At 35.2% G+C, this 13,118-nt stretch overlaps 1 protein-coding gene across 2 annotated transcripts; it reads right to left on the bottom strand.

The window, feature by feature from the left end:
* Positions 1–1,646: 1,646 nt before the first annotated feature.
* LOC147168244 (uncharacterized) lies at positions 1,647–12,382 on the bottom strand. 2 transcript variants are annotated; one of them, XM_086084145.1, is made up of 10 exons: positions 11,299–12,382; positions 10,713–11,260; positions 9,990–10,133; positions 9,736–9,898; positions 9,285–9,345; positions 8,150–8,215; positions 6,748–6,813; positions 5,601–5,666; positions 3,827–3,892; positions 1,647–2,529 (listed from the first exon to the last, which is right to left on the bottom strand). In XM_086084145.1, exons 4-10 carry the CDS (start codon positions 9,888–9,890, stop codon positions 2,365–2,367), a joined length of 645 nt encoding a protein of 214 aa, XP_085940271.1. In that variant the 5' UTR covers positions 9,891–9,898; positions 9,990–10,133; positions 10,713–11,260; positions 11,299–12,382; the 3' UTR covers positions 1,647–2,364. The 2 variants fall into 2 exon arrangements, with proteins under 2 accessions (XP_085940271.1, XP_085940270.1); XM_086084144.1 differs by lacking the exons at positions 10,713–11,260; positions 11,299–12,382 and having other exon boundaries at positions 9,990–10,251.
* Positions 12,383–13,118: the final 736 nt, after the last annotated feature.

Raw genomic sequence — 13,118 nt, 5'->3', positions numbered from 1 at the left:
TGGGACACTATATGTTCTGTTACACATGCAAATTTAAATTGCTACTACTTTCCTTTTTTTAACTTGACATTGTTAGTATGAAGGGATTACAATAATAAAAAAACATATTCACATGACGTACCATCACAACAGCCTCAAGTCGACTACTGAGTGCACCAAATTTCCTGCAGCAAAGATAGGCCAAGCAATGTAGCGTGATCAACCTGCAGCCAATAATGGCCAAGCGGGGCTTATCATCACAAATCATTTGTGTCGGGTGTGTGTCTTGACCTCTGCGGAAATCCTGACACTGACTTACCGAACCCTTGGGGTGCGATCGAACCATCTTGTTAAGAACCACTGCTTTAGAATAAATGTGTTACATTTACTTGACATGCAATTTTCTTTTCATAAAGAACGGGGGATTTAGCACTCGTGTTCTGACTCAGAAGTCCGAACACTTTATGGCATACACGCCTACATATGTGCCACACTTTTTGCTTTTGTATGTTTAGTTTCTCACAACATTCATTAACACAAAGACATAATGCATTTCTGAGAAATATGATTTTTTTTTCCTTTACACATCCTTGGAAACTTGTGAGAACAGGCGGAATAAAGTGCATATGGGCAAATTCACTGCATGTGTGTTGAGAAATTCTCCAGTCTGTAAGACTCAGTGGATCAATTCCCTCTTGAATGTCGATGAATTATTAATGTCCACATTCTGTTTTTTTTTTTTTTTTTTTTTTTACTGATGGGCAAATCATTTGGGATAGATTTTTTGAGCTCCCAATGAATTCCTCAGTTGTTTTGGATGTCAATACTTTTTTCCACAAAGCGTTACAAGTGGGCAACTTGGATCAGAATTCCTGTTGGTGGCATTGTTACCTTGACCTTGGATAAGATGTTAACCCAGCATGATTCATCGATGTAAATAGATGTTCACAAACCACGCACATTGCACCTTGTGTAACACCGGTGGAAATCCACCGAAATTTATGAGTGTTTGAATGCTTTAAATAGCTATTATAAGGGAAAGCAGAGCTTAGTGTTATATTACTTCCACTTCAAATTACATTATGCCTAAACATTTACTCTAATTCTCCACCTTGAGAGGGTGATTAAAAAAAAAGATTCCACTGTTAATGCCCTGGTACTTTAACCTTTTTTATCACTCAGACTCCTTTGACTTAAGACACAAACGATACTGTTAGCTTACTGTCAAGGGAGGTGCCAGTGGTCTTCTCGAATGGTGATTGACAGCTTTGTTTGTAAAAGATCTCTCTTCGAGCAGTCAGTGTTGCCAGATCAATAGTTTGCAGTTGCACATAAATACTGTGACTGCTTTCCAATCCGTACGTATCTAATTTGTTCTTTCAACCGTAATCGAAAACCAAAAACCGAAAAATGGCCTCATTATTTTGTCACAACTGAATTTTATGCTAACATGAAAAGTATAACATTTAAAAAGTTTCCACATGAATGAGTTTGATTTTAATATTTAAGCAGTTATGTTTACCTGACCTGGTCTGGTAACACGAATTAGGAATATTACGTTTTTCAGTTTACAGTCAGTCCCAACCATGATCAGCTATATCGGAGATCAACAGCATTTTTTCTCCTTTTTTTTTTCCACCACACACACACACACACACACACACACACACACACGCACACACACACACACACACACACACACACACACACACACACACACACACACACATACTTGCCTCTGTGTATTATGAGGACATTTTTTCCAAACCGGTTTAATTGTGTATTACAGGGACACCCCTTTCTGCTAATGCCAGAGAGATGGGACTTGCACCCAAAATTTTTTTTTGGGGTTGTCCAGGAAAATTTCACTTCAAAACTTGAAAAAACTCAACACACGAAAAAAAGAAAAACCTGAAAAAATCCGTAATTGTGAGGACATAGATAATGACCTAAATAAGCCACGCCCATTGCAAAAATGGTAATTATGAGGACCAACTCACATTACAAGGACAAAGTTTACACAACACACAGCAACCATGTCACTGAAGTGATTTGAAAGTTCTGGCATTCTGACTTTACACAAACTAAAATGGCATTGATGTGTAATGACTTACCTGATATAAGGACACATTGTTGTACATAACAATACTGTGAAATGCAAAGTCATACCTGATCTGTCCTAAAATTGTAAGTTTTAACATGGTGCTCATGTTACAACTTACAATTTTAGGACAGACTGAAACTGGTATGTTAATAAAACTGCTTCTTATGTGAACAGGTTATCTAGGTCAAACACAGCTTTGTAATGGATAAGCTCGACATGAAACCAGATGCAAAAGAGTCAGTGAACATTGAACATTTTATTCTTTAAAACATGACTACCTCTCATCTTAAAGGATGAGCAGTTTTCTCATAGCTCATTCCTGAAATACCTTCGGATTTCTGAATTTCTGAAACAGGTTCAATGTAGGAAGTGTCCGAAGTACTGTGAGAATCTGGAACATATTCCTCTGCTAACGAATCCTCACTTGAACTGGATACATCAGCAACCTAATTTTTTAAACGAAAACAATTATTACATACATACATACATACACATATTGTCGCTGTTCTGTGAAAAACACTTCCACCATAGGAGCTACCGGAGAGCAGCCCGCGACCTAAAAATGGAAACGTGTTTTTCACAGGACAGCAATGATATCCATATATACAGTAGATGCACACATACATATGCATATATACAGTGGCTCTAAAATTAACCTGCCAGATGCGGGTTAAAATTCATTTTGGCGGGTGGTCATAAATATTTACTAGCTTTACTTCGCTGTTACTTAGTGATGTTACACTCGAAGTAGAAGCTTGAGAAAAGTGTCGAGCGCTCGCGGCAGAAGTAGCTCCCGCCATTGATGGGCTAATGTGCTAAAGTTAATTTACCAAAGGTCTTCATCATCAAGCAGTTTTGCATTTTTTTTAAACGGGATATGTGCCAGATGCTGGAGCAAACTAGAAAAGCATTTAGAACCTAAAGTTTGTGCACATACTAAAGATTATTATAAATCTAGTCACATTTATTCGAAAGATGAGATGAAGCATTTAACAAGAGGGATAGTTAATATGCTTAATCTATGGCATTGCCCCTAAAACAGATATTGTGTGATACAGTCCTTCAGTTACAGTAGACTTTTCTATTTTACCGAGTCAGACAGTCGTTAAGATTGAGACAATTGCTCAACATTTAGCTGCTTGCAACTAAAGATAAAGGTATAAACATGGGTCATAATTTATCCTCTTGACTAAATTATATTCATTCAATGAAAATGCCTGCACTATTAATTCTGGTTGCGTGAAACAAAGATCCATTGCAGATACAAATAACACAGAAGATAAAATACCCATCATGCCAGTCCATTCTAGTGCAGCGAAAGGTCCAAAACATAAAGCACATTTATCCAAGCTTGATACAAGTAAATTAACTACCTGATGTTTACACTTCTGTTTAAAAAAATAAAATAAAATTGATAGAGAGTTCATCTCTAAAATCCACCATAAATAAATTAATGGGAACAAAAGATCACTACAGTGCATAATCCAAATCACCAAACTGCCAACAAATCTTCAATTTGAGATATTTTTAATGTTGACTTGTAGGAATTTTAGTCCCATACAAGCTTATTGTTGGATACAATATTTTGAACGTCTTGGCAATACACATTGCATAAAAAATTGTTGTGATTATATTTGTTAGTTATATAGTTCAGCCCTAGCATCTACTCTACACTCTTCACTCCTAACGTCTTGCTTCTGAAAACTGATTTCAACATCAATATTCAAAAAGAAATCTCGTCACCTGGTCAACTTGGTCTGTGACAGCTACGTCTTCAGCTATGTCTTCAGGTTGTGCTTCAGTTGAAACCTGGTACACATGAAGAGAAAAATACATATAAAATTCAATTCTTAGTAACACGACTGTACCTGTGCATTTACACAGTTACAGTACATACAGAACAATTAATAGGTTAAAGTATTGTAAATGCAAACTCATTTTATTTGCCATTACAAAAATAAATAAATAAATCCTTCTGCACTACAGGTTTGTGTAAATTGGTGACGTCTATTTTTCACAATGAAACAAAAACAAGAAAATACACAGTCCTTAGAGAATCCATACCTGACCAGAGTATGAATTGTATAATAACTCCAAGCCCTCAAAACTTATTTTACAGTCACGGTGTATGAATACACTGTCCTCAGTGTCAGTTATTCACAACTATAACATTGTGAGGACTAAGTATCTGTGAGGGCTGTATTGACAAAACATGCGACATGGGTGTTTTATACAGTAATGGAGATTATTTCGACATTGAACATGGACCTAAAAAAAAAGGATCTATCTATAGCTATATATTTTTATAATCCAATGAAAAAAAATACACGATAATGCGGAAAAATAAACATGCTCATTGTGATCTAATCTTATCCAATTAAGTTATTTTTTGTTAGTAATGCCCCTCGATACGTTTCTCGTATGGCGATGCGCAATTAAGGTAGTCTCTGATTGGTCAAAGTCAGACTAAAGTATACAATCCAATATTCATTTGTTGCTTGTCTTTGCAATACACATATTGCATGAGCCATTCGTGCGACAAGATATTTTTTTATATATTGTGCCAACGTCTTGCTTCTGAAAAATGTATTTCAACGTCAACATTCAAAAAGAAATCTCGTCACCTGGTCAACTTGGTCTGTGACAGCTACGTCTTCAGTTATGTCTTCAGGTTGTGCTTCAGTTGAAACCTGGTACACATGAAGAGAAAAATACATATAAAATTCAATTCTTAGTAACACACAAGTCTGTACCTGTGCATTTACACAGTTACAGTACATACAGAACAATGAATAGGTTAAAGTATTGTGAATGCAAACACATTTTATTTGCCATTTCAAAAATAAATAATCCGTCAGCACTAATGGTTAGTGTAAATTGGTGATGTCTATTTTTCACAATGAAACAATTAATAGAAAATACACAGTCCTCAGAGTGTCCATACCTGACCAGAGTATGAATTATGAGGACTGTATGTGTAACTCCAAGCCCTGAAAACTTATTTTACATTCGCAGTGTGTAAATACACTGTCCTCAGAGTGTCAGTTATTCACAACTACGACATTGTGAGGACTATGCACCTGCGAGGGCTGCACAGTATTGACAAAACATGCGACATGGGTGTTTTATACAGTGATGGAGATTATTTCGACATGGACCTAAAAAAAAAGATCTATCTATATCTATATATTTTTATAATCCAATGAAAAAAAAATACACGTTAATGCGGAAAAATAAGCATGCTCATTGTGATCTAATCTTATCCAATTAAGTTATTTTTTGTTAGTAATGCCCCTCGATACGGTTCTCGTATGGTGATATGCAATTAAGGTAGTCTCTGATTGGTCAAAATCAGACTAAAGTATACAATCCAATATTCATTTGTTGCATGTCTTTGCAATTCACCTATTGCATGAGCCATTCATGCGACAAGATCTTTTTTTTTTTATAAATTGTGCAACGTCTTGCTTCTGAAAAATGTATTTCAACATCAACATTCAAAAAGAAATCTTGTCACCTGGTCAACTTGGTCTGTGACAGCTATGTCTTTAGCTATGTCTTCAGGTTGTGCTTCAGTTGAAACCTGGTACACATGAAGAGAAAAATACATATAAAATTAAATTCTTAGTAACACGACTGTACCTGTGCATTTACACAGTTACAGTACATAAAGAACAATGAATAGGTTAAAGTATTGTGAATGCAAACACATTTTATTTGCCATTTCAAAAATAAATAATCCGTCAGCACTAGTGGTTTGTGTAAATTGGTGACGTCTATTTTTCACAATGAAACAATCAATAGAAAATACACAGTCCTCAGAGTGTCCATACCAGAGTATGAATTATGAGGACTGTATGTGTAACTCCAAACCCCTGAAAACTTATTTTACATTCGCACTGTGTAAATACACTGTCCTCAGAGTGTCAGTTATTCACAACTACGACATTGTGAGGACTATGCACCTGTGATGGCTGCACAGTATTGACAAAACATGCGACATGGGTGTTTTATACAGTGATGGAGATTAAACATTTAACACGGACCTAAAAAAAAGATCTATACATATACTGTATATATACACATACATACATATACATATATACATACTCTATATATACAGTATATATATATATATATATATATATATCTATATCTCTATCTATATATTTATATATATATATATATATATATATACACACATACATACATACACACACACATGCATACAGATATAGATGTATAGATATATATACTGTATATAGAGAGAGAGAGACATAGAGAGACAGATATATAGATATAGATAGATAGATATAGAGATAAAGATAGAGATAGAGAGATCTTTATAATCCAAAGAAAGAAATGCACGTTAATGCGGAAAAATAAGCATGCTCATTGTGATCTAGTCTTATCCAAATGTTATATTTTGTTAGTAATGCTCCTCAATACAATTCTCTTGTATGGCGATGCGCAATTAAGGTAGTCTCTGATTGGTCAAAATCAGACTAAAGTATACAATCCAATATTCATTTGTTGCATGTCTTTGCAATACACATATTGCATGAGCCATTCGTGCGACAAGATATTTTTTTTTATAAATTGTGCAACATCTTGCTTCTGAAAAATGGATTTCAACATCAACATTCAAAAAGAAATCTCGTCACCTGGTCAACTTGGTCTGTGACAGCTACGTCTTCAGCTATGTCTTCAGGTTGTGCTTCAGTTGAAACCTGGTACACATGAAGAGAAAAATACATATAAAATTCAATTCTTAGTAACACGACCACCTGTGCATTTACACAGTTACAGTACATAAAGAACAATGAATAGGTTAAAGTATTGTGAATGCAAACACATTTTATTTGCTATTTGAAAAATAAATAATCCGTCAGCACTAGTGGTTTGTGTAAATTGGTGACGTCTATTTTTCACAATGAAACAATTAATAGAAAACACACAGTCCTCAGAGTGTCCATACCAGAGTATGAATTATGAGGACTGTATGTGTAACTCCAAACCCCTGAAAACTTATTTTACATTCGCAGTGTGTAAATACACTGTCCTCAGAGTGTCAGTTATTCACAACTACGACATTGTGAGGACTATGTATCTGCAAGGGTTACACAGTATTGACAAAACATGCGACATGGGTGTTTTATACAGTGATGGAGATTAAACATTTAACACGGACCTAAAAAAAAGATCTATACATATACTGTATACATACATACTCTATATATACAGTATATATCTATATCTATATATATATATGTATGTATATATACATACATATCTATATATATATATATATATATACATATATATATATATATATATGTATATATATATACATACATATATATATATATATATATATATATATATGTATATACATACATATATATATATATATACATACATATATATATATGTATGTATATATATACACATATATATATATATATATATATATATATATATATATATATATATATATATATATACATATATATATATATATATATGTATATATATATATATATATATACATACATATATACACACACACACACATGCATACAGATATAGATGTATAGATATATATATATACTGTATATAGAGAGAGAGAGACATAGAGAGACAGATATATAGATATAGATAGATAGATATATAGATATAGATAGATAGATATAGAGATAAAGATAGAGAAATAGAGAAATCTTTATAATCCAAAGAAAGAAATACACGTTAATGCGGAAAAATAAGCATGCTTATTGTGATCTAGTCTTATACAAATAAGTTATTTTTTGTTAGTAATGCCCCTCAATATGGTTCTCTTGTATGGCGATGCGCAATTAAGGTAGTCTCTGATTGGTCAAAGTCAGACTAAAGTATACAATCCAATATTCATTTGTTGCATGTCTTTGCAATACACATATACTGTATACATACATACAGTATATGCATGAGCCATTCGTGCGACAAAATATTTTTTTATATATTGTGCTACGTCTTGCTTCTGAAAAATGTATTTCAACATCAACATTCAAAAACAAATCTAGTCACCTGGTCAACTTGGTCTGTGACAGCTACATCTTTAGCTATGTCTTCAGGTTGTGCTTCATTTGAAACCTGGTACACATGAAGAGAAAAATACATATAAAATTAAATTCTTAGTAACACGACTGTACCTGTGCATTTACACAGTTACAGTACATAAAGAACAATGAATAGGTTAAAGTATTGTGAATGCAAATACATTTTATTTGCTATTTGAAAAATAAATAATCCGTCAGCACTAGTGGTTTGTGTAAATTGGTGACGTCTATTTTTCACAATGAAACAATTAATAGAAAATACACAGTCCTCAGAGTGTCCATACCAGAGTATGAATTATGAGGACTGTATGTGTAACTCCAAACCCCTGAAAACTTATTTTACATTCGCAGTGTGTAAATACACTGTCCTCAGAGTGTCAGTTATTCACAACTACGACATTGTGAGGACTATGCACCTGTGAGGTCTGCACAGTATTGACAAAACATGCGACATGGGTGTTTTATACAGTGATGGAGATTATTTTGACATTGAACATGGACCTAATATATATATCTATATAATCTAATTAAAGAAATACACGTACGTGCAGAAAAATAATCATGCTCATTGTGATCTAGTCTTATCCAAATAAGTTATTTTTTGTTAGTAATGCTCCTCGATACAATTCTCTTGTATGGCGATGCGCAATTAATGTTGTCTCTGATTGGTCAAATTCAGACTCAAGTAGGGCCTGGCAATAAATCTAATTAATTGAATAAATTTAATTTAAATTGAATCGTTGAAAATTTGCTAAATCGTGAAATGTATTTTGTCTTCTGGATTATTAAAAGCTGTTGTTATGTTCCGTTACATCCAGATGTTATTGTGAGTTGTAATTTTGCACAAGTGGTGGCAGAATGCTGGATGGTTGGTTTAAAATACTTTTTATTTTATTTTTTGGCCATATCGCTTAGCCTCAGACTAAAGTATACAATTAATCCAATATTCATTTGTTGCACGTCTTTGCAATACACATATTGCATGAGTCATTCGTGCGGCAAGATATTTTCCACATATTGTGCAGCCCTAGTATCTCCACCCTCCACTAATGTCTTGCTTCGGAAAACTGATTTCAACAACATTCAAAAAGAAATCTAGTCACCTGGTCAACTTTGGCGCAGTCTGATAGCTGTGTCTTCATCAGGTTGTGCTTCAGTGGAAACCTGGGGCAGATGAATAGAAAAATACCAATACAATTAAATTCTTACTAAGACTAGACTGCTATAATATAATTTCATGTAATCATGAATGTGCGACCAGTAATTCTAGTATGTCACATGTATGACACAATATCCAAATGTCATAAGAAATCACGATATGATAATTAACATGATATTGTGAGGTTAGCGATACTCACGATAACTGTAAAAGTAAAATAAAAAAACAAGTCACAATATTGTAAAAAATGAAATAAAAAAATAAAAAAATTATATTGAGAAAAGAATGTACTTTTGCTTTTGAGTTTTAATTAATCTTTTATGTTTTGTCAAACCTTGCACGATATCCCCCCAAAAAAACAAAATTAAGTGTGACAACACACCATATAAACATACCATAGTGTTTTTCCATTGTAGCGAAATTCAAACATGAAAACCTTCCGGGCATCATGATACACTCTCAGCCTGTTTTCACGTTCCTGTTTGCTTAGAACTTCTCCTCGATATTCAGTAGGAAAGTCTATCTTCTGAAAGGAGCAGGAACTGAACATTCCTCGACCTTACAAAGAAAAAAGGATACAACAGAAATATTTCATTATAACAATAATGAAAACTAGACCCATACTAAAGAATATTTTACCAATACTCACCTTTGAATTAATTAATATATTTTATGGTGAAGCCATTCTTGTCTTTACCTAAGGATGAAAAGTATGCTACCTCTTCTTTGGGTTTAACTTTTGCCCTCTGTGGCCTCATGACTGACATGTCTCACTGAAGATAATGATCTAAAGCTATAGAAAAAAATGAGTTTCAATCAGTTTGATAGGTAACTTGGTGCAGATTTCTTGAAGTTGACTTTCAGTGTACCATAATAGCCTGTGCAGTGTGCAGTAAATGTGCCAACGAAAATAAAAATACAGTGGATAGCACAGCTCTGCTAAATATTTGCATAAATTAAATGTAATGAACACTAACAGACTTTACTGAAATATTTCTATTGAAAGAACAAATTTAAGTAAACACAAATGCAGCAATTTACCAATACTTCATTTATACTGTACTGGTAATACTAAGCCATTGTATATTTTCACATCAAAAACCAGCCTGTTATTGCTTTCCTCTTAAAAATTGCAATTAGCATTCATCTTACTCAACAGACGGTTAGCTCTGCTATGCTAACCGTCGCTAACAGAAGCGTAGCAATTCTAAATAATTAGCTGCATCCATCATAATCAACAGATGGTTAGGTATGCTAACGTAAGCTTAGCTGCACTTACACTGGACTTGCATTATAAATCATTTTCGCGAAAGAGGGAGCAATGTACACAAGCGACCAACAACAACAGGAAAAATTCGAGCTTCAAACCTACCTCATTAGCACAGCTACACGCCATCACATCTCGTGAAGTAAATAGAGCCGGGGGCGGTTCTCTATCGGGGCTGCTAGATGACGTCACTTCCGTACTCAGGGCAATATAATAAATCCCGTTCAAATCAACAAATTGGTTCAGTCGTTGGATTATGAACTTTGTTGATAAGAGTGGCTATTGTTCTATGATTTACAGTGTCAATAAAAAAAAATAGATCACATTTAAAGTGAACCCCAAAGGCTCATATATTAAATGAATTACCACAGACGAAAACAAAGGATATTATTGCTAGAATTATAGATCATTTTGTAATCATAAAATGTGATTTCAGTTTCAGTTTTTTAAAAAGGTTTTTTTTTTCATTAACGAAAATGTTTTTTTGCTTTAGTAAATAAAATAACCTTGCTGCTGTCATACAGTTGCTGTCCGAGGATGTTTTAGTACTATACTTTAGTAATGGATGCATGTGTTTTTTGGCAAAATTGTGAGCGAGCCCAATTCCTTGGCTGAGAAGCAACCCTGCAAATGAATGGTCACATGATGCTTTCCTTTTGGCATGAAGCAGGACTGATGGTAGCGCGCTCACCTTTTCTTCTCCAGACAAGCATTTTTCCGGATGCCCCAAACATTTGGAAAGGGGGTTAATCAGAGAAAATAACTTCAACTCTTTTTTTCTTATTTTGGTCTGTATTTATGGAATCCCCTTTTCACTGGTCACACCAGGCCATCCTCCAAAAGTCTTACTCCCTCACCATGGGTGTAGATGCACTCATACCTGCTTACTGCCATTCCTGAGCAAGCTCTACACTGGTGGTGATGTCCTTATCCCGCAGCTGAATCAACTTTAGGAGATAGTCCTGGCATTTGCTGGATTTTCTTGGGTGCCCTGAAGCCTTCTTCACTTAAAGTTTGTAAGGTCACTAAAGGAAATTACTTTAATTTTCATGGCAAATAGGGACTTTGCAATTCATCTAATCACTATAACATTCTGGAGTACATGCAAATTGCCATCATAAAAAAACAATAATAATAAGTCAGCACTGGAGATTTTTAGAAAATCAATGTCATTCTCAAAACATTTGGCCACTGGTGTACAGAAAGATGTTACATTGTAAAGGCAGGGTGGGATGTTAAATGATGAATCAATATACGGCACTGACAGTTTCTCTGTCTCTGCCTCCAGCTGTTCAAAGTGATGTGATAAACAGCTGTTAACCATTGTATATTTTCAAATAAACAACCACTGCAAGAATTAAATGCTGAAATATATAATTAAATGTCATAGTGTATTTCATTATTTAATTTATCTACTTAGGAATTGGTGGCTGCAAAAAAAAAAAAGGCTCTGCGTCTACACACAAACATTCACAATACACAGCATTTTGAGAAAAAACGGAATTATGGGGACATGTGCGTAATTGTGGGGACAGGTGACGGTCAGCCAATCAAATGCTGTGAAATATACACTGGTGTGAATAATTCATGAAGTGGTGCATTACGAGGACCTTCCTACAGGGGGCGTCATCAAATACACAAAAATACACAAATTCATGTAATTATGGTTTACAAGGACATTGGCTAAAACTTTGGATTTAAGCCTTCTACAGCCCTAGAAGCACTTCTGCATTGAATGAATTATGAGGACATGGGCTGTGTCCTCATAATTCAAAATGTCCTCGCAGTGTTGCGTGTATTCAGGTGGCATGTCCTCATAATACACAAAGGCAAACACACACACACACACACACACACACACACACACACACACACACACACACACACACATTTTTTGGGAAGTGGGTGGATTGGAGCAGGAGATATAATCTCCCTCTGCTCCATCTCACCTGCTCCCAATTTTAATGCACCACACACACACGCACACTTGTATATACACTGGGTGGGGTTACATTCACGGTGTAGGGGTAGAGTTCGCCAGTTGGCAAACTCAGTAACAGGGTTAGTTCTCACTAGACACGCTGGCGTGACGACCGGGACCTTTCCCTGGCGGGCCTGGGGTTCTGGGGTGCCGCCAGTCCCCAGGTACTCCCTCCTCTCCACACCTCCCCAGTGTTCCGCCCTTCCACGCGGCTGGAGGTGGGGTGGGTGGAGTTAGATTGGGTGCCCTCGCGGTGAAGCAAGCAGAGGGGGCTTTAATTTCTTTAGTGAAGGTTATCTTCACTCCCTCACCATGCAATTTTGCCCAAACACAAAGGAAAATACACATCGCTGTCTGCTACTACATAAGTCAGAGAAAGACACCTCACGCCTCACTCACTTTGACTGATTGTCAGCAAAACTGAAGTCTTTGGACATTGTTCCTGTCAAGCACGGTAAGAAAGAATTCATATGACCTCATAGTTTTAATGTTTTGTTGGCATTAATAGTAAATAGTCAACAAACGCGTGG

The sequence above is a fragment of the Leptonotus elevatus genome, chromosome 9 (assembly GCF_054856555.1).
Source record: "Leptonotus elevatus isolate MCC_2025b chromosome 9, RoL_Lele_1.0, whole genome shotgun sequence".
Classification (NCBI taxonomy): domain Eukaryota; kingdom Metazoa; phylum Chordata; class Actinopteri; order Syngnathiformes; family Syngnathidae; genus Leptonotus; species Leptonotus elevatus.
The sequence above is the reverse complement of the archived record's forward strand: the minus strand, read 5'-3'. Positions and strand labels throughout refer to the sequence as shown.

What these genes read in the sequence shown, in the direction of transcription:
- LOC147168244 (XM_086084145.1), bottom strand. Translation starts at nt 9,890, where the DNA reads ATGTTCAGTTCCTGCTCCTTTCAGAAGATAGACTTTCCTACTGAATAT. An exon ending in TCACAGACCAAGTTGACCAG is followed by an intron (nt 5,667 to 6,747) that starts GTGACGAGATTT and finishes CATGTGTACCAG; the next exon opens with GTTTCAACTGAAGCACAACC. An exon ending in TCACAGACCAAGTTGACCAG is followed by an intron (nt 2,530 to 3,826) that starts GTGACGAGATTT and finishes TTAAAAAATTAG; the next exon opens with GTTGCTGATGTATCCAGTTC.